Source organism: Aphelocoma coerulescens, chromosome 5, assembly GCF_041296385.1.
Source record: "Aphelocoma coerulescens isolate FSJ_1873_10779 chromosome 5, UR_Acoe_1.0, whole genome shotgun sequence".
Classification (NCBI taxonomy): domain Eukaryota; kingdom Metazoa; phylum Chordata; class Aves; order Passeriformes; family Corvidae; genus Aphelocoma; species Aphelocoma coerulescens.
The window spans coordinates 60,582,111-60,606,555 of record NC_091019.1 but is presented as its reverse complement, the minus strand read 5'-3'; the positions used below and the strand labels follow the sequence as shown (position 1 = coordinate 60,606,555).

At 41.9% G+C, this 24,445-nt stretch overlaps 1 protein-coding gene across 6 annotated transcripts in view; it reads left to right on the top strand.

Moving 5' to 3' along the window:
* BRF1 (BRF1 general transcription factor IIIB subunit) overlaps nt 1–24,445 on the top strand; it is a 171,266-nt gene that overhangs the window by 107,185 nt on the left and 39,636 nt on the right. For all 6 annotated transcript variants that reach the window (XM_069018460.1, XM_069018459.1, XM_069018462.1 and 3 more), the window contains 4 exons: nt 18,535–18,596; nt 20,782–20,863; nt 20,961–21,016; nt 22,856–23,112. In XM_069018460.1, the coding sequence (XP_068874561.1) occupies nt 18,535–18,596; nt 20,782–20,863; nt 20,961–21,016; nt 22,856–23,112 (457 nt within the window). The remainder of the gene's footprint in view (nt 1–18,534; nt 18,597–20,781; nt 20,864–20,960; nt 21,017–22,855; nt 23,113–24,445) is intronic.

Here is a 24,445-nt window from a genome sequence, read left to right as displayed (position 1 = left end):
CCGTGTGCCGTTTGCTCACTGGAAAATATTTTCTGTGGCAGGACTTGCTCTTTCCCAATTCTGAGATCTAAACAATAAAAACCTTGGTACAAACTAATCTTTCTCCTCTGGCCTCTATGTGCTGGTGCTTGGCAGTCTTGACAGGCTGTATCCCTGATTGAGCCTTCATTACGCCGTTAATGAGATGTGAAGAGCTTGCTGCAGCCAGCGTGGTAATACGAGACCACCAGCTGCTTTGAGTGCAGTTTTTTGATACCTGAAGTCTTGGGTATGAATTACAGATGACAGGATTTTCTTACTTGGCTATGTATATCACACACACAAGCACTGCATGTGCATGTCTCACTCCAAAATCTGTGTGCGTGTTTTTTCATGTAGGATCTTTGCATTTCATTAAGGGATAGGAATGCCATAAATTCATTCCATATTCATGCCTTGAGTAACTAGAAAGGTTAAGGGATGAAAACTAATCATAGAGTTTGGCTGAAAGATTTCTAAACAAATTTAGAGAGGGGTTTTGGAGAGAAACCTGCATTTTGTTAGAGCCATCAGGGGGATAAATTTGAGTGAAAGCATAAGCTGAATCACGTGAATACATTTTTATAGCATTTGTGGCTGTTCTAGGAATTTTCCAAAGGATCGGGTTATCAATAGAGACACTCCCTATAGGAAAATTTGTGTCATTTTTGTCATAGTCTTGGTTGAAAAGAAGCGCCCCAGAGTAATGGGTGCTGGGGTCAGGAAAAGATACTGGAAATTTGGATTCAGGTTCCTGAGCCAAGCGAAGAAGACCCATCTGTTAAACCTTACTTGGCCATGTTGCCTGTGAATGAATGCCCTTAGCACCTGGCTGACCAGCCTCGCTGTCCTGTTATCCCCCTCCTACCCCAGCTGTTTTAGAGGAGAAAGACTCTTTATGTTCTTCTCTGTCTCCTTCCTCCTTTTTCTTTCTTTTTTATTCTTTTTCTTTTTCTTTTCTTTCCTTTCCCTTTTCCCTTTTCCCTTTTCCCTTTTCCTTTTCCTTTTCCTTTTCCTTTTCCTTTTCCTTTTCCTTTTCCTTTTCCTTTTCCTTTTCCTTTTCCTTTTTTTCTTTTTTCTTTTGCTTTTCTTCTTTTGCTTTTCTTCTTTTTGTTTGTTTGTTCGTTTGTTTGATAAAATTCTGGTCTGGAGTGGGGAATGTTTTAAAATCCTTAAAGCTTTTCCAGGCTTGGAATTTTTTTGCCTGCCTTGTCGTGACTGCAGCGGGCAATGTGTCTTTTCTGTCTTGAATTTCTCCAATAAAAGCATGGTGGAAAATGAGCTTTATTTTCAGTTTGAGCAGTGTAAAAGCTTTACATTGCTCTTTGATGGGTCTAACCAGCCATTTAAGGCCTCATCCTCCCTTGCTTGAGGAAAAAAACAGGCAAAAAGCTGCTTTTTCCTCTGGCTGCTTCAGCTGGCTGCTGGCCACGGGCTTATTGGAGAAGGAGGTGGCAGCAGGGCTGTGTCTCTGGCTTGGAGAGGTTGGATGTGTGGAACAGGGGCTCTGGTATGTCATTCTGTGTGAGATAATTGACATATGTGTGCTGTGGCTTAGATCCTGTTTTCAGTGGAGCAAGGAGAAGCAGTCAGCCCCAGCAGGTTTTTTTATCCATTGTTTTCCATGGTTTTGATGGGAAGTCCTGGTCTGCTGTTACCTGCTCTAGGCTTAGGCTTAAGGAGCACAGAGCTGGGCAGACAGGGAGAAGAGGAGAAGCTGAGCTGGGGGTTTAGAAATGGGCCTTTTTCTGTACCTAAATAACAGAATTGCATAAACAGTTGTTCCCCAAATACTGAGGGAGAGCTGTGTCTCGTGGTTGACGTAGATGCCTCAGCATTTGTAGGTGCCAGTCTAAGGTTTTCCTTCTGTTGGGGCTTCTTCTCAAGGTTCTCTCCTCTCTGCACTCCCAAGCATCTGAAAAGATGGTGGTTCTCTGCATGGGAGATACTTTCAGGGGCATTTATAATTGCTCCTGTCTTTCTGGGGCTCAGTTCTCGAGGAATCTGTGGAAGTGTAACCATCTAAGGGATCACTGTCCTGCTCTTAAACCTTGGTTGAAATAGAATCATAGAGTCACAGAATGATTTGGGTTGGAGGGACTTTAAAGGTCATCTAGTACAACCCTCCCTGCAGTGAGCGGGACATCTTCAACAAGATCAGGTTGCTCAGAGTCCCATCCAACCTGACCTTGGATGTTTCCAGGCATGGGACATCCACCACCCTTTCCAGGGCAACCTGTTCCAGTGTTTTACCACCCTCAGCCCCATGAAGTGCGGACTAAAACAATACTGGGGAGGTGATGATGACTCAGACACCTGCAGGCACTCAGGAAACCTGTCTAAAAAAACTCCCTGCTGGTATAAGAATTATTTGATCCTTTTCTGCACCTGCCAGAACTGGAGCCCAGTAGTGCTCACAGTTATTAGGGTAGGTGGACTCTGAAGAAGAAACAGACATTCCTGCCCTGCCCTTCTGCCAAAAAGGAAAAAAAGTCACCAAAAAACTCAAGTGAAAACTGAATTTTTCCTTTAAAGAACTGTGGAAAGTGAAATGTGCGGAGGCTACAGAAAGGACGCTAAATTTGCAGGCAAAGCTGACCGCTGAGGGGAATATTATCCAAGCAATTCATCACGATATCTGAAATGTCAGGAGTGGAGGCCTGGGTTCAGTTCAGGGAGTCTCCCTGCTCTCAGTTGTTATTGAGAATAAAGACTTATTAACCCAGGTCAAGGAGCCACAAAACATGCCCTTGGAAGAAGGAAATACAGCACCGAGAGATTTGCAAGGCTTAGCTACTTTGGGTTTAACATGATGGGTCATAAATCCATGTGCGGTGCTGTGGTGGATCCCGACCACTTGGGTTTGTCTGAAAAAGCTAAAATAATCCTCCATTTAGTACTTTATTTTCCTGTGGTACAGGTTCAGCTAGTAAAGGCGGTACCTGGAAACTGAAAATCCACCAAAGTAAACCCTGTAAATGGAGCGCTGTTTCTGCAATGTTTTAATGGTTTTGTGCAGCAGTTGTGTTGTTTTGCTCTGAATTTAGTTTGAAAAACTAAGTCCTATATCCTCTTAAGGATTAACTTCATCACACTCCTAAACACTTCATCTGTTTTGTTTGTTGGTCTTAAATCTGTGGGACTGACACAGCAGGCAGGATGCATGGGCTGGACTGCAACTTGTGTAGATGACCCTTGTAATTAGGGATCTCAGCTGTGGCACTGTGGACTGGAGATGAAAACAGCCCTGAGTTTAGCCTTGTATAATTGTAGTTTGACATTTTTAGTTTGCTAAATGCTTTCATAACTAAAAGGGATGTATTATCCAATAGAGGAAGAATATTAATGTTGACACTGTTGGCAATTAAAAACAAACATGGAAACTGAATTTTACTACTCCTGATTGCTTTTGAAATAGTTTGTTTTTCAATGTTACTTTAGGATTGGTTCATTTATTAAGTCTTTTTTTCTTGTGTGACAGTGAGATAATTGCTATTTATTTTTTATCCTGCAAGCAATTATAATCAAAGCAGCCAAATATAGAGTCTGCTTTGACCTGGAATCAGAGTGACCTGTCAACATGAGGCTACTGTTGTCTTCAGCTTTTCAATTTAATTTCATTTCATAGGCACTCACCAGAATGCATTCAGTAGGGCTGAAGAAATTGTGGGTAGAGTTTTCGGTGTTCATTAATTACAGTGGTGCAGAGCCCAAGAAGTGGGCAGATAAGAACAACTTTGGGTTGGTTATTAATAGCAAAAATTATGATCTTTTATCTAGGGTTGGGTGGACTGTGTTGGGCCAATGTCCCAAGCGGACAGGGGAGGAGCTGGCTGGCAGGCTGCCAAGGGAGGGGTAGCTGCAAATTAAAGGAAAATTGCAAACAGTTGCCTCTAGGGAGTTTCTGCGGCCAAGTTTTGCTAAAAGGAAGCAGAAGATACTTTATTTTTTAAGATAGCAGTTTTAAGGTAAGGCTCAGCTTCCATATTGAAGCATACATGTACATCTAATATTGTAGAAGTTGTTTTCTGTTATGAAAGACCTGGACATCTACAACTGTGTAGTAGGAATAAGGGAATGAATATGAAATAAGAGTGAGTAAATAATGTTGTTAAGTAGTACCTGGAAAGAAATTTGGAGCAAGGAACAAGGCTCTTGAGACAGGTAGAAGCACAGAAGCCAGAAGTAAACAGCTGTGCAGGGAGTGGAAGGGTACCATTTTTCAGCAAATTTAATACTTGCATGCCACGTTTGATTTAGTTATGGTGGGGAAGCCACTGTGTGCTCACACATGGGAAGGAAGTAAAATAGTGCTCTGTGACCAAGTCCTTAACACTAGCTTGGGATCAGGGCAAATGGCTGATTTTGGAAGTTGTGCTGAATGGTTCTTATTAATTTCTGGCTAAAAGTGAAAAACGCAAATCCACCAATGCCATCGAAGTCATGTATTGAAATGCAGCAGCATCTTATCAACATGAAATGGTGTCACTGGTGGCAGTATTGCCTTCTGGCAGTGACTTCCATTAAATAAAACATACTTCAGTGAGAAGTTGCTTTTCCATTAAGTCTCTCTTCTCACTTTAAGCCAGAGTTTTTTTGCACTCAATGGGAGCAACTGCTTTTGTGTCTCATGGATCTGTAGCTGCTGCAAGACTGCCACAAAGCTCTTGTGCCAAGTTCTTTCCCAAGAGCAAAGATAAAATCCCTTTTTTATACTGCACTGTTTGGATTTGGCCTCCAGTTTAAGACAGAGCAGATGTGTTGGGATGTTGTGGGTGCTGTTGGTTGAGATTAAGAAGTATCTTGCCTTACTGGCTAATTCCCCTCCTATTTGCTGGCATCAGTGCACATGTAGTTGCCTCCCTCACCTGGGAGGCACAGGCTCATGCAGGCTTTTTTAATAGCAGGGTTATCTTGATGCATGTATATTAGGGAATGACACCTTGGCAGGTACAGTGGAAGATGGAGGTGAAGCAGAAGGAAGGGGAACAGGGCTGAGTCATGGGGGAAGGAACCAGCTCCCCCAGTTCAGCTGGGGCTGGCAGAGCATTTCAGAGCATGTCTTTGCAGCAGCAAAGAACAAGGCTGAGAGTGGCATTTGTGCCTGTGGTGAGGTACCAGTGCTGGGAAGGTTTTGGGGACTTGGAATGGGCAGTTCCAGATACGTTGTTGCCCAAGGTCACTTTTTATGCAGGGTCTTTGTAGATACTAGAGTTGATGCTGGGAAGTTCAGCTCCAGAAATGCAACATTTAGAAATCTGGGAGCAATGAAGAAGTTTGGTTTAACAAGGTGGGGGGGGGAATTGAAAAAGGTACGCTGAGTTCTCTCCAGAAAAAGCCTCCTTTTAAATTTAAAGTTTATTGCTTTATCTCGACTTTCAGAAAACCTGCATGAAACTTCCTTGCCTTTGAAAGCTCAATAGAAACTCTTGAAGTACTTTGATTGAAACAGAAAATTTAATAGTGAGGCATTTTGAACACCGAAGGATGTTTGTGGGCAGGTAATTTAAACAGGTACTAATATGAAACAGTGTTGTACTTGAAAGGCTACAACTGGTGTACACACATAAATGGGGTGGAATATCACTGGGAGCAATAAAATCTGGGGATGCTTCATACTTCTTTCATTGCAAACAATTTTGATGGTATGGCCTGTGAAGCAATTGAAATGCAGAGAGCTGGCACATCACTAGATTGATAATTCCTCCTGCTACTTACAGCTTATTCTCAGTACAGATGTCCCCAATTCTTTCTTTCTATCACATTAAAGTTTCTTGTCTGCTTCAATTTCATGCCTGTCTCAAACGTAGCATTTTTCAGAATTGTCCTTCCAATTTATTTTTTTTCCTCTTTAAAAGTTTATATCAGATGAAACCTAGCTGCTAGTTTTTATCCCAAGGTTTACACTTAAATTTTTAACAAGCTTGTTTTTAAGATTGGTCTTCTTTGAGAGAGCGCTTGGCTGATCCATCAATAATTATGTAGTAATAAAGCAACTGTGTAAAAATGGCACCTTTGTGCTGAACAGATTGGTTTGCAGAGCCACTGACAAAGATGAATGTTTATTACAATTTACTACTTTTGGTTCTGCAGATGCAATAGAGCTATTTTCTTTTTGGCTTAAGTGTCACGAAAAGTAATTTCCAATTGTGGAATCTTTATGATAATAAGGATATATAACTAGAAGAGCCCAGACTGACTTGCAAATACCAGCATGAGTTTGCAGTGTTGGTAATTTAGAAAAAAAAATAAACAGAGAACATTTTTTATTTCATTTCATTGCTGAATTTTTTTTAAGCAATCACTGGGATAGAACACTCAGGGAATCCTATGGTGTCATGTAGGATGCTTCTTCTGCTTTAATTGCTGTAATATTAATTGTTGATTCTTCCAAAATTGGCAATTTTCCTCATTCTCTTTGCTGCATCCAAAGATTTCTACTGTTGATTTTACTACAGTGTGAAGAAAATGAAATGTCTAAAATTAACAGAAAAGCCTGAAATTGTTGTTCCTGTTTCCATTTTTTTTTTGAGTGCCAGCACAATTAAGGCTGTGATTTAGATGACTGGTATTGTTCAAATCTGTCCTCTCCTTTTGGGCAAAATACAGAATAACATATTCTGTAAGATTTTATGGCCGGTAGATGCGTCATTTCAGTTGGCCAAGCTGGTTGATTGCAGTGTCACCGTGGTGATGAAATTGTCTCTTGATAGCAGCTGAGCAACACCTTGAGAATTAAACTTTTGTGGATGCAGATGTTGGGACCTGTGCCTCTGCAGCCTCCAGCTCAGCCTCTGGGTGCTCCTTTGTGGGATTTCCCCCAGCAGATGCCGGGGTACGGATGCCTCGACACAGCCACACTGGTGCCTGTCAGTGGTGTCAGAGCTATAAGGTGCTTTCATCGACTTGCAAACCTCTTCTGGACAAAGGCCAAAATTCCTGGGTTCTTTTCCATTGCTGCCAGAAATAGCGACTTGGCCTTACGTTGGGTCTGCTGCTCCTGGTTTGGAGGGAGGGGTGCAGGTTGTCCTGCTCCCAGAAGGCCCTTGAGTAGCAAAGCTCCGGCTTCATCCCCTCGGTCCCTGGGGGTGATGGCAGAGCCGAGCTCCACGTGCCTGGCTCAAGCTGTTCCACAGACCAGTTTGCTGCCACAGCCCTCAAGCCTTTGTGGCAACTTGTAGCTACGTCAGCAAACACTTTCAACCTGGGTCATTCATTTCAGTTGGCAGTTGCTGACAGTAATGTTCCTTTGCTTGGCTTTATTTTAGCATTTAATGATTTTTATGTTGGTTTTGATGGCCTGAAGGGAATTGCATGGGAGTGTTTTGTCTGGACTTTAGTATTCTCTGCTTTATCTTGCTAGCAAGATTTAAAATCTTACTCCTTCAGGAGACAGGGCTTTTGTCTGTGCACCTTGCAGGCTCTTCCCTCATCGGTCCCTTCTGTCAGCCCATTATCCTGGGCTTATTTCACTGCACAGTTTGCTGTGGAAAGAGTTTGCCTAGTTAAAACCAGCATAAGGAACAATCCATCTATTCTTACCTAAAGAAGTAAAAGAAATAAAATATAAATAAACATCTTTTCTATAGAAGAGGATGGTAGATCTGAATTTGAAATCATGATCTCATGGGATTTTGTAATGAAATAGTAAAATGTTATCCAGAACTTATTTTCAGAAGATAACTCTGGTTTTGTTAATTCAAAATAAGCTTTCCTGATTTCAGAGAAATCAATATTACCTGTGGTGCTGAATGTGTTTAAATGAACTGATACAAGAAAAGTACATCACCCTCTCCCAGTGGGCTGCAGGCACGTAGTTGTGTTCCCGATAATGGGTGCCATAATACTGTGTGTTATGGAGAACCTGGATAAAGCTCCATGGAAGGCATCGTTAATCAGTTAATTAAAGAAGAACAACTCTGATACAGCCATATGCTGTACAGTAAAATGGCTGCATGGCAGAAAAAGCCATGAATCCTTTCAGTGCATGTGAGACTGAGATGTGATATGTGACTTTCTGCCTCTGCAATACTCTGTTAAGTAAAGGCCTAATATATTTAAATGAAGAATTAATTACATGTGGATGTAGGACATTAGCTTTTCCAGTGAGTTCTTTGAGATGCTTACCTGGTTTTTGAGACTTAGTAAAATCTTTCCAAAGTCTTTGCTTTGCTCTGCATCTAATCAACATTTAAGCAGGGTCCTTTGTGTGCCTGTAACCTGGAGAGGATGGCCAGATTGAGGAGAAACTGTAAAATCAGAAATGCAGAACTTAGCTAAAATGACATATGAAGTATAGTCCTGTTAGTATATAAACTTTATGTACAAGTCAGATGTTGAGATTAATCATAAGGACAGGTTGCACAAGCAGATGGCTGGCCTTTCTGATAGCCATTAGCTTGCAAGGCTGGCTTTGAAACAGGCTCCATGCTTTGTAGGTGAATCATGCTGCTGGGCTTTGTTGGGAAAAGGTTATTTCTCCAACTCCACCAAAACCTCCTGTGCACAGAAGTGCCTTTTTCCACCGTTCCTGGAGGATGAATTATTCTCCAGGAACTTCTCTACAACTTTCTTCTTTTGGAGAGCTGTGGTGTCAGAGGGCATTCCGGCGCTGTAATGGATGGATCTCAAGCTTATGGAGTACACATGCTAATTGTGCTGTGCTTATGGATCAGTCTGTCCAAATGCCAAGGCCTCAGAGCTGCTGCAGGCAAAATGTTAAAATCCTTCTCCTCTGCCTACTGTGCATCTGGGAAAAGGTTCATTGCAGTGACTAAAACACAGTGGAGAGGAGGAGGGAGGTGGAGGATGGAGCCCCTGCCCATCCTCCGAAGGAGTCTCTGCAGAGCTGTGCTGTCTGCAGCAGTGTGTGCTGCAGCGTGGCCAGATGACCGAGGGAGCTTGCTGTGCTCCACTGGCACCTGGAGCCACCCAGGCAATGCCTGTACTTTGGATTGCAGAGATCTTTATATCCTTCGTATATATAGTTGCCTGAATGGACACAAAACTGCCTTGGTCCCTGTGGCAGGGTTCCTACAAGAGGTCTGTTTGGTCCACAGCAAGATGAAGTACTTTATCACCTACGTGTTTCTCAGCCATTAGGCATGGTCAGAGACAAAAGATGGCACTTCATCTAATCAGAAGCAGCTCAGCCGCTGTGATTTTTATTTAAAAATATGGTCTGTGCTGGCTGCAGTTCTCTGTTGCACAGTGGACTGATGCTCTGAGCACAGATCTGCATTTCTGTAGCTGCCACCTTTTAAGAATTCAAACCAAATACCTCCTACTTCCATGTTTGTAAACCTCCACTGGTGATCCCGATCACTGAACCAGTCAGGATCTTACATGTCCTTTCTCTCTTCTCCATGTCTCTGAGAGTCCTACAGCATGAAACTCTGCCTGATACCTGCTCTGAGTCCAGCCCCCATCCATCTCAGAGGCTTTTTCTTTGGGCCAGGTTCCCACCTTGCTTTAGATAGGGGAGCTTCTGCTCTTGCCTGGTACTCTATTTAATAATAAGAATAAATTTTTACCTTCTCTTTCCTGTCCGCATCTCTGCAATTCCCTGCTTGCTATTTCTCATTAGCAGTGAAGGAAGGAAGAAGCTGAGTAACAAAATGAGAAATTTCTTACCTTATAATTTTCTTTCAGTTAGCAGCTTCTCACCATTTAGCCTGCCTGGACAGTGTGGTAAATGGCCAGGACACAAATTGATTTTTTCCTCTAAATAAAGACTCATGTATATAATTTCATACTCTATATTTTGATGTTGTCTTGATGCTAATAATTTTCTGCTGAAGCATTTTGGTAGTCTGGGTGGCTTCTGGTGCTTGATGCTGAGCTTGTCTCCAGATCTACCAAAGACAAGCTCTGAACCTCAAAGGAGGGGATAGAAATCAGCTCACCTTTGCTGAGAGATGGTAAGGGTGACTAGAAGAAAGTTGTAAGTAGAAAGTTCAACTCGTTTCACTTTCTTGCTTGTCTGGGTAAGTTATTTTGGAAGGCTGTTTTTGACCTGGAGCAGCTCTTTGGTGCAGTTTGTGTTGGAAGGGACCTAAAGATCATCTAGTTCAACCTCCCTGCCGTGGGCTGGGATGCCACCCCTAGATCAGGTTGTGTATGTTGTATATTTATATGGCTGTATACATTTAAATTTTTTCCTGGTGGAACAGAATTAAAAAAAAAAATTAAAATAGTCCAAGCAAAATTCTAGGATTTGCTTTTAAGTTTCTCTGTAGTGAAAAGCTCACCATTGTGTTCTATTTGGTGTGGGGGGTTTTAGGAGGAGATTTACTCCTCAATGAAACATATACTGGGGTGGCTGAGCGCTGGCCAGACGAGGATCCTGGGCTTGCAGGGATGGAGAGCAGAGCATTTAGCGCCCACAGCAAGACCTGGCGAGTTTCAGAAATGATGCTTCAGCACTTAAACATTAAGCCAGCTGTTCCCTTTGTGGCTGGCTCGGGTGTAAAGTGCTCTTGCTGTTTTACATAGTGGTCTGGCAGTGTGGGGAAAGTGGGCTGGAGTGGGATCTGAGCCTGGCTGCTTTTGCTGTCGGCTCTCCAGGGTGTTGGACTGCCCTCTCCCTCTGCCAGAGATAACGGCAGCACTCTGCCCTTGTGGGGTTTGGAGAGGGGAACTGATTGAGATGCTGATCAGTTCTTCTCCTTGGCCTCTCCCTTTATATAAACTGTTACTCTTGGATCCCCCTGCATAGATTTAAAAAAATGCAGAAAATACAGGCCAGAAGGCACCAAAAAGAATGAAGGCTGGGGGAGGGGAAAGGGGAGAAAAGATGCCAAGAACAGCAGAAAAAGGCAAAGGAGGAAAATACAGCAGGGAATTGGTGATCGGCTGGAAATGCACAATAAGTAGGGGAAAAAATCTGTCTTTACAGTTTCCATTTTAAAAAGTTTTAAGTCCATAACTGTTCAGGCAGGAGAGGGTGAATGTTTGAATGTAGGCTGAGGTGTGAGTGTGTGGCACCGTCGGCACTAGCGCCGTGGTCGGTCTCGGCATTGCTGGGTGCAGAAATCACAGGCTGGAGAAGACTTGTGTCTGTTCATGGGAGCTCTTACCATTTCCAGGGTTGGCGCTGAAAAGTGTCATTTGTGGTGGTTAGGTAGTATGTTTCTGGGTGAGTATTGGTCAGTTCGATTATTGGTTATTGGTTCCATCAGCAAAAGATAATTCTTTTGATACTGTTCAGAGCAGTCGTTCTCTGAGCACTCAGTCATGGCAGTGGGGTTGCAAGCTCAGAAAAGAACGACAGGTTGCAACAAGTAGGTTGCATAAGCCATGCTCTTTTTCATTGTTTTCCAAAGGTGTTGGGGGAACATTATTCCAGAAGAAGAACATCTGCTGCTGTTTTTGAGGACAGTGTCAAGATGTTCTTCAGTTCAAAAGCCTAATTTTCAGCTGTATTTATTTTGGAAGGTTGAAAGGTTTTTTTTCTTAAGGGTTTTTTATATTACTATGTAGTTCAATGAACATGAGCTTACCTTTTCAAAGAAAATTTTTCAGAATCAGAGGGGTTTTGTTTATTGCTGGACTGGTTTTGTACTATCTGCTTTAGAAAAATATATATTGCAGGGAGGATTTTTGGGAAGAATGGAGACGTTAACTGTTTCTCTGAAGTATTAAGTCAACAAGTTTCCATGTCTGTTAGATGAGTGGTATAACCCCTAACTGGATATAAAATATGACGATGTGGTTTGGTTAGATCCTCTGTAGACTATGAGGTGAAACAATAGCATTTGTTTGAGTATGGATATGCTCTCGGGAAAGCAGCAGGGTTGGTGGTTAGGTGATTTTTATTTTTTTTTTCCAAAATTGAAATTTAATTTATAAAAAATATGTTCACTATCTAATAAAAGTTCTGTGAGAGTGATTGACTGCAGGAACAGCTTTTCTCATTACTTATTCCTATATATCATTAAGCACACTAATTGGAAATTCCATTCCTGTGACGGGGTAATTGTTCTGCGACCACCATAGGAAGGTGGCTGATGGGGGAAGGCTGTCGGGTGTCACTCAGCTGTGCAGGACAGACAGAGCATCTGGAGCTTGAGTCTCAGTGTGGGGAAATGGACACAGACATTTAATAAAGATGGGTTTCTAGTTCTGCTCCACATTAAGTCCCAATGTTGTAGGAAAATCTTCTGCCTACAGCAGATGGGCCCAATGCAGTGACTGCAAACCCGCCAGGGCTGGCCCTGGCTGTTACTCTGCTTTGCTTTGTGAGAAAGTCCCGTTTTCAGTATACAGGAGTGAGGAAATAGCTGATGAGCTTGTACATCCCTGCTTTTGTACAGGCTGACCTTGCTCAGCTGCAATAGTAGAGTATGTGGAATTTATTTTTTTTTTATTAAATTGTGCCTTTTCCCTCTTTGCTTTCATTTGCCCCATTTTGGGCTTTGCTTTTACACTTCTTACAGTCCAAATGCAAGGAGCTGGCCAGTGGGCACTTTGCAGAGGCAGGGCTGTGTGCCCTGGCACTGCTGGGCAGCCCGGCGCCGGCTGACAGTGCTTCCCACCATCCCTCGTTGGCAGGAATGAATGTTTCTGGGAAGACAGGGCCTCGCTCTGTGTGGTGTGATGTGTTTGCTTTCTCTGAGGAACTAGCAGGCTGGAAACTTGGCTTTGGCTGGAGAGGACCCCTTAACCTTGCCTTGGCAGAAGGAAATAATAAAGTGACAGACTTCATTTATCTTTATGCTGTGTGCATGGCCTCGTGTGCTCCGTACACCATCAGACCTAAATCCTGGTGTCGATTTGGCACTGTGAAGGAGTAGGCTGTAATTTCCAAGGTGGCTTCAGGTACAATAAAATAAAAACCATTTTCTCTTAAATACGAGCGTATACGTCATGTGTTTTGTGACCTTATTTTGTCTGTAAGTGCAATTAATTTTGCTCTGTCCTTACATTTTGTTTTTGTCAAATACTTCTTGACAATGCATGATTACGCTGCTGAAGGTGAGTGGGGGAAACTGGAGCCCTTGGCAGCTGCAGGGTGCATGCTGTGGGATGGGAGCATGGCAGGGCAGGCTGGCATTGCACGAAGAGGTGCCTTACCTGGAGCAATGGGGTTGGCAACAGCTTAAAACAGCCAGGATTACCTCCCAGCCTGCTCCCGAGGGAGGCTCCTGCCCTGTATTAGTGAAACTCTCAGTGTTCTCTGCTCATATGGCCCCACAGGCTCTGCGCACGCCTTGCTGTGTGGTGTGTTCGTTTGCACACCCATCGATCCTTGTACTTCATCCTGTGCTGCTGCTGCAGCATTTTTGCATCCATTTCTCTTCCCTGCCCAGTCCCTACAGCACGATCACCCCGACACTTCCTGTGCCCAGCACCGCTCCCCTCCTGGTTACCACCCTTAATGACTGTTCCCTTCCCGCCCCTCTGTAAATCGGTTATCTCCCCCTCCAGATGGGTCTGTGTCCCCTCTGATCAGCTAATCAATTATATCCTGGTGCAGTTGTGCAGTGCCTTTTTTGATGCTAAGTCACCGCCTTCCCTTCCCACTCATTGCAGCTCCCCAAGGTGGCACCGGCATCGCTCATCAATTTGGGCTGCTAAAGCATTTCTGCCTGTTGGATCCTTCCAATGGTCTGCGGGAGCTTTCTGTGGCTCCCATTGGATTTAATCCCTCCCTGGAGAGCAGCAATCAATCCCTGTGTTTCTGATGCCCTGGGCTCAGGTTGTTTGGTTTGTTGCTTAAGGATTTTTGTAGCTGAAAATGCATCTCCCAGCTCTTTTCAGATTTTGTTGTGCTCTAGCCCCAAAGTTTTTCTTAAATACTGGGAGTGCTTAGTGTCTGGTGTTGTGCCAAAATAGGTGGAAAGGTTCTTTGTTTAAACTCTTTGACTGCTGTGAAACGGTGTGGTGAAGGATGTATTTGCTGCATAGGACCAGAGCACCGAGTGCCTTCTATTGTATCTGCTCCAGAGGATTTCCTGGGAAGTGTTCAGCCTCCATTTCTGTCTGTAAGGAAATCCTCTTATCTGGGCAGAGCAATAAATAGTGCTGCCTCCTGTAATAGAAACAGAAAAACACATTCTTCACGTGGCTGTTTTTAAAAATGTGGGGTTTAAAATATATCAGGTGGAATGATTCTTCTGTAATAAATCCCCATAATAGTGTGCTATGTATACATTTAACTAACTGCACAGAGGTAGGGAGAGGGGCAGAGGGTGTGTTAAAAGAGGGCTTAGTGTGCATTTAGCAATGACAAGAACAGTAAATAATCCTAGAGGTTTACAAACCTAATCCGCAGTGTCTGATTGTAGCCCTCATGTCCACCCGAACTGGTTGGAAAGATGTTAAAAGGCTGTAAAGGGAGGGCTTGGAGGGGGGTTTATTTTTAAGTTTTTGGGGAGCTGGCTGGATGATTGATGTTTTTAAGTAGTATGAATGTAGTTGATTCAGTACCTTGATGGAAAGCTCTGGAAGTGCCTGTTCTCCTCCACTTGCTACAGAGATGTTGGGTGAGGATGGAGTAGTCTGGTCCTTGCTCTAAGCTCTTCCGGATGATCCTTTCATTTAACAACTGGATTTGGAGGGAAGGGGAGGAGAGTTGTTGTTTTTAATGCCCAACTTACTTTTTGCAAGTGCCCTGCAGTAAAGTGATTGTTTTTCTTAAGAAAAGAAATATGTGATGTCTCAGAGCTGTGCCACGTGATGCTACTGCTTTTAAATAAGCTCTTAAGAGGCTGGACCAGATGTTGGCCACATCTGTGTTTTTATTTTGTCAAACATTTCATTTTGACCCTTTTATTAAAAGAGAAAATGATAATTTAGAAATGGCTTTGAAAACTTCAGCAGCTGGGAAGATCTTTCTGTATATAAAAAAGCAGCGGGTTTGCTTCCCATGCCCTGCAGTGTCGTGTAGCATCAAGCAGAAGGATGTTTGTGGCTGGTAGGATCTACTCCTCTTGGAAATGATTGCCATGGAAATTTTCATGCCGAAGTGGATGCATTTTATTTTGAATTGGCATTCTGTAATGAAACATGTATTTTTTTTTCCTCAGTGAAAGCATTAAACTAGAGATTTGAAGGCACCTTCACTTCTGAAAAACCCATTTAATGAATGCCTATTGCCATGGCGGGAAAAAAGAAGATTTGCAGGCAGAGGGATATCCTGCAATTACTCCCTCTGCTGCTGTTATGGGGTCTAAGAAATGCTTATTACGTGTAACTTGCTTCTGGATTCTTCTCTGCAATTTAACAGTTGGAGAATGAGTTTTCTGTCCCTGTTGCTAATTGATCCAATGAGAAAAACTGGCACCTAATTCAGTAACAAGTTATATTTAAAATGACAAGTGAAATTGTTCATGGTGCCTGAAATTGCATCATTTTCAGTCTGGCATGTATAAGAGAACAGGCACCTACTGTACTGTGACATATTAAATTTTAAACCTCTGATCCAAAAATATAGCTGGGTATAGGAGGAGCAAGGTGTATAATGATGAAAAGCAGTGGCAGCTTGATTTCAGTGGGATACTTTTATTGTTTTTAAGATGCTTCAGCAGTTTTTACAATAGTAAATATTGGGATCAATTTTATGTAAAGTTGAGCAGTGAGTTGAGTATGTCTATCACCACTTCCAAGTTTTCGTTTTCTAACCTATGATTTTCAGAACTTACTAGTGGTTGTCAAGGTTGACTCCCTTTTACTTTGTCCCTACTTCCAAGCCTGTGTGGACAGTTTAGTTTATCTGGTACAAAGAATATGGAATAAAAATAAATCCTTTATTCATGCAGGTAAACCAAACTGATTTTTTTTTTTTTCAAAAAAACCTTGAGGAAACAAAAGGTAGCTAACACAATGAAGGTAGAGGCCATCCCCCCTTCTGTCCTACAGCTTGGTGGTTAAAGTGCTACCCAGAATATGGGACACTCAGTTCAAGTCCTATTTTTGTATGAACTCCTTCCAACCTAGGAGCCAGGATATTCTGGTCTGGACTCCCCTCGCACTCTGCTGTTGAGCTGTTACATTTTATGTGGTGGAACATTTCTTGGACCCAGGTGGACCATCTCCTGGGAAGGTGTCTCAGACACTGTACTACAGTATTTGCTCCTTTCCTTGGTGAACATTCAGCCATTTTGCTCACTGGAAGTTTCTCTCTCCGTTCCAGCAGGAGAGATGTGCAGTACTATCTTGCAGAATACCCTGCACTCCCTTGTGTGATTCCTCTCCAATCTTTGAATGATTATGCTTTGCTAAAAATAATTTCAGTTGCATTAAAAAGGCAACAAACCAGTGGGATGTATTTTGTCACCTTGCTTTTTCTACCCATCCTGAAGCCAGGGAGTGCTTGGCTATGTCCTGGGGGTGCATCCCTGCTTGGCTGGTAGCAGTGTGCCTGCGTGAGGAGCTGCTGGCACTGGTGCAGAAAGTTTTGCTCTTACTGCACTATGCAGAGATCAGACCAGAAGAAAAGCATATGTACTGATCAATTATGTAGTTATTATAAAATCTTTTGCACTTCTAAAGTATTTTGGGGAAAAACGCTGTAAAGTAAATCTGGTGCCTGGGACTAATGTGTGATTAATTTCTAAATGTAATGACAGTGAGAAATGCTCTTTAAAGCCTTTTTGGTCAAATTAGCACTGGATTATCTGAATTGGTGCATTTGGTATTACATTTATGAGGCAATCTGAGGAAAAAAATGAAAGCGTAGTGTTACGGAGGGCTGGAACACCTCTGCTATGAGAAAAGGCTGAGAAAACTGAAATTGTTCAGCGTGGAGAAGAGAAGGCTTTGGGGTGACCCGTCTGCAGCCTTTCAGTACCTTAACGAGCTACAAAAGAGCTGGAGAGGGACCTTTTACAAGGGCATGGAGTGACAGGACAATGGGGAATGGCTTTAAACTGATAGAAGGTTTAGATTGGATATTAAAAGGAAATTCTTTACTGTCAGGGTGGTGAGACACTGGAATACATTGCTTGGAGAAGTTGTGGATGCTCCATCCCTGGGAGTGTTCAAGGCCAGGTTGGATGGGGTTTTGAGCAACCTGGTCTGGTGGAAGGTGTCCCTGCCCATGGCAGGGAGTTGTAACTAGATGATCTTTAAGGTCCCTTCCAACTCAGACCATTCTATGATTCTATGCTGTTCCTTGTGACAGGACATTTTTTGGTGGGTTAAAACCCATTTTGCTTGTGACTTAGGGTGGAAAGTATAAAATTTTCTGTTGGTTGTTTAAGGTGGATTTTGAAAAGACATTTGTGAGTACTCGGTTGCTGATCCCAGGGAATGTCTGTTGAGTTGAGCAGCCAGACCCTTTGTGCCACCTCAGGAAGCTCAGCCTTTATTCCAGGTTTGTTTTGACCAGGTGTTTTGGTTGGATTCCCAGCCCTGTGATTTCATGTACTTCAGGCAACTGGTTTAAACCAACCCCTGACTTCTGTCGAGCAGATCATTGTTTTATTTTCTGGGAGTGCTCTTAATTCCAAACTTTGCTTGAGTTTACCATTGGGTTACCAAAACCTGTCATTGGATCCAAGAGCTGCTGCTGGCATCACCCTCTGCTGATCCAGCACTGTGCAGGAGCACCAGGCTGGGGAATCAAACCATTCAAAGATCTTGGTTTGTGGGGAGGCACATCCCCAGTACTGGGGAGTGGGAGCTGTGAACATGTCAAGCTGTTCTGCACCATTTTGGTTTTAATTTGTTATTGCAGATTGTTGAAACTTAATTTGTTTATATTTTTCTGCAAGTTGAACTGGTGAGGTCATCTCTTGTTTGATCTTTATTAGATGTAATGGAGATGACCAAGAAGATTGCTTCATTCCCCAGCATAAGTCTTTGTTAAATAATTTGTTTTCTTCTCTACCTGGACTACATTAATAGTATATTACCATAGTTCTTTAATGTGATGTGGAAAATCAGGTTTTGCAGCTGTATGCTGTGCCAATCCCAAATTAAGCCTTGGTTCTGTGCTGCTATGCTTTTTAATGGACAGAATATTTAAAAATTTGTTTTCAGAAGTCTTAATAACTACCAAACTAGCAGAATTGCAGTGGAATTGTAAAGTCAAGAAGAAAGCCATGGTGTGACTGTTGGCAGTGGTCTGTGCTGCTTCCTTGAAAATAGAAAATATTTTCTAAGTCGTAATTCAGAGATAAATTACTGACCTATATACTCTGACAGAGAAATTTTTGTTATGATGAAAGAAAAGTGATCATCTTTTTTAAATGGTTTCCCCAGCTTCCTGCTGAACATTTGTGGCTGTAAATTAAAATGAGTGATAAAAAGGTGACTGGAAGTCTCTGGCAGATTTTTAGCACTGATGAGGACTGTGTTGATTCCTGAATTTTAGATTAATCCAATGTGGTGAATTTGTGTGCATGAAGTTCTGTATTGAAAATACTCAGCAACACATTAAACCTCCCAGATGAAGGTGGAAGGATGCAAATCACTGAAGGACAGGCCCGAAGTGTTACATTACTGCAGAACTTAAGCTGCAATAGATTTTGGACAAACATATGGCTGATTGAAATGTGTTCTTTTTTGTAGGTGAGAGTACAGGAGATGGTGAATTAGATCTGAGTGGAATTGATGACAGTGAAATAGATCGGGTAAGGTGCCCTGTTATACCTGTTGTCTCTTATCCTGGTTGTCTGGATATCTGAGAAAGACAAAATGGTTTTTATCTGGTTTATCCTCTCTGCAACTGCCTCTGATCTATAGAGAGGTTTGAGCAATTTCTGTTATCTGAAATCTAAACTAATGTTCATGCAAACCTGTGAATTTGGTGTTCCTTGCCCAACAAGGAATATATATATATATATAGATGTATGTGTGTGTATATATATATATATATATGAGGCTGCTGCTGCTGCTTGCTTTTAACATGCTGGAATAATTATGTTTTAGAATATCTTTTATTCCAAAGGAGAACTTTAAAAAGTTTGGTGGAGCTCTAAATTCATTATTTAATTAAGATAGATTCAACATAGAAGGCTGCCATGGAAACCAAACTGTAAAACCAGCATGTGCGGCTCCTGTGTACTTCCAGAGACTTCTGTAATGTTTTCTGGATTTATTTTTATTTCTGTGGCAGAAAAAAGTACCCTTTAACATATAGGCTGAGTGGGACAGACACATGGCTGTGGAAAAGGGCATGTTGGAGGCCACAGGCTGGTCAGCGCTTTGGACACGTGACAGCCCAGCTTTCTGAGCCCTTTTCTGAGGCCCTCTCCAGCTGCCATGCTGGTTTACATAGTGATTTGAACAGATAATTCCAGTGCTAAAAATTCGTTTTGGGGTACAAAATCCCTGACAGTGATGAGTTGCATAGGAATTACTGATCTCCAAAATGCAGCTGTGAGGTGGGATTTGCTAGGTTGGGCGTTAGGGTCTCATGATCTGAGCAGACATTGAATGGAGGGAGCAGGAAGGCTGAGGTTTTTCACCATAGCCAGTCCATAATTTGAATAATCACAGGGGAAGAACAAGCACATTTTCTGCTCTTCCTAGGCTCTGTGATGAGGTCATAACTCTGCTTTTATGACTTCATCTCCATTTCTGTGGCAATAGACTGTAATATTATAAGACCAAGATTATGAAATCTCTGAAAGCCTAAGAGGGATGAATAACTGAGCTAGGAAAAAGTGGGTTTTACTATTATGGCCCACTTTTAATAGAAGCAGATGAAAGAGTGAAAATATTGGTCTGATAAACCAGGACTTGCACAGCCATTTGCTTGCCTGCTTAGCCCTCAGAGGAAGGACTCCTACCTGCATTAGTTTCGTTTAATGGAAGTTATTTTTCTTAAGAAATCCTAGATGTACATCTTACTTTGGAGACAATCTTGAATGCTAAGACCCAAAAGATGGAGAAACCTCAGATTGCTTTTCTTGCACTTACACATCGTTTTACAAGTCCCAGGTGCACTGCTTAAAATTAAAGTGTCTTGTTCATGATGGATGACCTAATTTGTCTTCTCCATTCTGCTGTTCTTCACTCCCAAAAAGCATAGTCTGTAGAGAACTTCTGTTTCATTGATAGTTGTGCTAAATACTGGGTTAATTTTTACATTTAGGTCATCTACAATTAAGTAATTGCTGCCTATCTGTCTATTTATTTCTGTGATTCATCTGAATAGTCCTAGATGTATTTTACAGCTCCATTCCCACTAAAGATGTTACTGAGACTAGGTGGAGTTAACTGCAGAACATCTAGATGTGGTTACTGAACCAAGCTGAAATCTAGAGGGCTAAATCTCCAGCAATCTGAGCTGGTCTCCTTCACACAGATGTGGCCATTGAAATAATAATCTCAGTAACTCTGTGTAAAGCTTCACAGAAACCTACCCAGAAGACACATGTTTTTGCTTTGGTTGCAAAGGGCAGTAGTTCCCATCCTGTTTTGAATTACAGACCACCATCAACACACAGAATTACTTGCAGACAGCCACGTTGTCATGATAACCTCTTGTATCATCTGAAAAAGATCATAAACCCAGGATCATTTTTGTTTAATTAACAGACCATGTATAATGAGTCCTAGATGGTTTTTGGTCGCTCCATCGTAGTTTGGAAACCAAGCACTGTTTTTTGAAAACAGGTTGTTGCTTATGCCAGTTTCAGATGTTACTAGAAGTACTCTGTGATTGTCTTATATCACTCATATTTTCTTTTATTTTAATGCATTTTTTAAAATGGGATATGTATTGACCTTGCCATTGGTTTTTCAGTTCAGTTTTGGCCTGAGGTTTTCAATTTGATTTCTGAAAGTAGATAAATTTGTTTTCTCTTCTAGTATATACTTAATGAAGCTGAAGCTCAGATTAAAGCAGAGCTGTGGATGAAGGAAAACGCAGATTATTTGAAGGAACAAAAAGGTAAGTATGTAGGACTGAAATTTGCCTTTTGGCTGGTGTTGCTGAAATATACAGTCTTCGTAATCTTCACGCTGGTTACCCTTTTGTCATCTTTCAGAAAAGGAAGCAAGAATAGCAAAAGAGAAAGAACTTGGGATTTATAAGGAACACAAGGTATTAAATTGTGTGTTAATTGTGTCTGTTTGAAAATGTCCTGGAAATTCATTATATCTGCTGATCAGCTCCATGTATGTATGGGCATAATGGTACAGGTCACCACTAATGGAGCAAAAGCTACAGTACATCTAGCTGGTACTGAATTGCAAGGCTATATTTTTTTAGGTGGTGAGTAAAACACTTTCTTGCCCAAACTTTTATTTTAAATTGCTATTATGAGAAAATTCTGTGCATGTCAAAGTCAGAGCTAGCTCTTTGCATTTATGATTGCTGTTCTAATTGCTTGCTTATTAAAATACAGGTTTTAAGACATGTCTGATTTTTTTTTTTAACGTGTGCATGGGGAATTTGTTTGTACTTGCCATAACTTCAGTGGCTTTCTTTGCTCTTACAATAATGATTTCTTTATGAAGAACTGAACAGAACCTTGTTACAGTCACTTGAAGGGGTATTTGTTCTACCTTTCATAAAGAATGCGACAGTTATGTTAACAAATGGCATGTCCTGTCTCCATGTTTAGCAGTTTAAAGCAGCCTAATTGGCCGTATATTCATGATTTACAGCATTAGTGTTTTGTGTAATTGAGCAAGTGACAAGTCAAATCTCCCACATGCAACTAAAATCCATGTTAGTTTTTAGTGTGTATATCCTCTATCTTTTTTTCCGACTAATGCGAAAGGCAGAGTTTCCTGCTTCCCCTAGGTATTCCAACAATAAAAACAAAACCAGACAATGAAGCACTGTTTTATACTTGAGAGTTTCTCATTCATCCTGCACTTATGCAGACGTGGCAGTCTACCAGCAATTTTCAAAATTGTATAACTCGTTGGCACCGCCAAGTAGCCCAAACACCCACTTTTTTGTTCGGACAACACAGGAGTTTTTCTCTAACCCTTTATTGTTTCTGACAGCTCGAGTAGAACTTGATTAATATGGTGCTTTCCAATTTCAAGGTAGCACTTGACCCATGTAGGTAAACAGAGGGGCTATTATCCATTAAAAAATAAATCTCCTGCAGAGCTCGGTGTTAAAACTTTCCTTTGAATAGGAAAATGCCAAATGAGAAACAGAGGTTCTGGGGTGGCTTTTTTTCGTACCTACCCAGGCATGGGACATGGCTGGAAACGTTCTCTGGTGTCATTGCTGGTTGCCTGGCTCTGCACAGCATCAGCCCCCTGCACAGGGCTGAGCTCACAGCCTGTGGCAGCTGCAGGTGACGTTGCCGCGGTGCTCCCGTGTCTGCAGCCTCCTGCTCCCTGTCCCTCGGCGCTACTGCCAGGCTGTGCTTGGGAAGCTGCTGCTCGTGCTCTTGGCTCTTTCCAGCCTGGAGGAGGAGTTGGGCAGAGCCTTTCCCATGCTGCTTTCAGACTTGACATAAAACACAGTTCGGATGTGGAGTTGTCAGTGCTTTGGGGAGTCGTGACCCAGCTTCACTCTCGCTTTAAAGGCAGTTTTAGCAGGGGAAATGGTTTATTTCCGTGCTAGGTGATGCTGTGATGTCCCTATTCCTGTAATAGGAGTTCACTCCCCCTTTTTTTTTTCATACGTGAAAAATGGCCCATCATTCTTCTCTGGCAGCATTACAGATATTAAGTAAATAGTTTCTAATAGACTCTCTGGGCATTTGGCAAAAAAGCAAACACGCATCTCTGGGAGAAAAGAGACCCTTCGATCCCATTGAGTGGCAGGAGATGGAGCACTGGCTTAGCCTGGGCACATCACCTGCATCCCCCACATCAGCAGCACCTGAGCCAGGACTGCTGCACTCCAGCTTGCCCCTCTGCTTCATGGAAACTTTGTTTGTATCTACATCACTAATTTTATATTTTAATTAAGCCAAAGAAATCTGCAAAGAAGCGGGAGCCAATTCAAGCCAGCACAGCAGGAGAGGCAATTGAAAAGATGTTAGAACAGAAGAAAATCTCGAGTAAAATTAATTATAATGTGCTAAGGGACCTGAACAGCAAAGGAAGTAACACACCAAAGAAAGAGGATGACAGCACTGATGACAGCACCAACACCAAGAAGCTGTCAAGAAGAAAATCTATTGCCAGTAGGAATATAGCCAACCCTGTAAACAGTGTGGGAAAAAGGTACTGCAATTGTTCATTTATATCTCTGTCTGTGAGACTGTCTATGTATCTTTCTAAGCCAGACAATGTAAGGACCGAAACATTTGTTGGAGGCTAAAATAATGTCAGGGCTCAGTTTTTATTTATTTTGCCTGCAGTGTCATGGCGACACCTTATTAATAGTTCACGTTTCAGAGGTCTGCTTTGGTGTGAGTTAATCATCCTGAAGCCAAAAAACCCATGAAATCAATGGAAAGATTCATAAATGTGAATCTTTGAGTCAGGGACACCTTTTCTTCATAAAATCCTGACATTTGCTGTCCTTCCTTTAAGTTGTCTGTATGAGCTGATGCAACACTAAATGTTCGAAAGCTTTGCCTTTTTGCTTGATTTGAAAACTATAGTTCCCATCTGTTTTGACAGCTAGCTGCTTTGATTAGCTTTTATTTTAGTTTTATTCCAAACTTTTGTTGTTAATTGATGACACAAATACAAAGCTTTACAGTAAATATGCTTGTCGGTTTTCTGGTCTGCATTTGAAAATGTTTTACAGTGTGATGAAAGCTCCTGTTTTAATGAGTGAAATACTCAACTTGCTGGGCAGATTTGTAGTGTGTTGTAAAATGTATAAGGAGATTGATGTGTCCAATCTGTAATATTCAACTGTTTTATCTGTCTTCAGTTTATGTAGTCACGTTGGATCATCATTTGAATCATTTTGATGTATAGTAATTTCTTACTTAGATGTTATTTATTTATTTACTGCCTGTTTATTTATTTACTGCCAGAATTATAGGCCAAATGCCACAAGGAAATCTTGGTATTTAATTCTGAAATATAAAATCATGTCTTTGCACTGTTGTTCAGATTTAGGCCTGTGTTGCAACTGGGTAAAGGGACCAGGGGGGCAGGAGGGCAGCCACTGACAAGGTGTGAGAAAAGATCTGTTTGTGAAAGAGCAGGATACATGGGATACCTGAAAACATGATGCTGGGCAGGACAGTAAGTGCAAATCTCTCAGAAGCTGAGGAAAAGAAGGATGGCAAAACCTAAACCCTTATTTTAACTTCATTTGACAGCGAAGGCAGAGGCATGGTCTTCAGTTTGGGCTGAGAAGCCAAATTCCAAAATCACTGGCCCCACTGTCACCAGATACAGGTTTTTACAGTATATCAGACATATTTTCTTCTTTATTCTGTATTTTTGGCTTCATCCTTGTTCAACTTCTCATTCTCAGTATCAAAAGCTTTGCTTTCCAGCTGTTGGCTCCCTGGGGATTTTAGTCTCCCCTGTAAGTTGCACGTAAGTTTCCCACTTGGAGAGAAAGGTGCATTGGGGATTAATTTAACAGCAT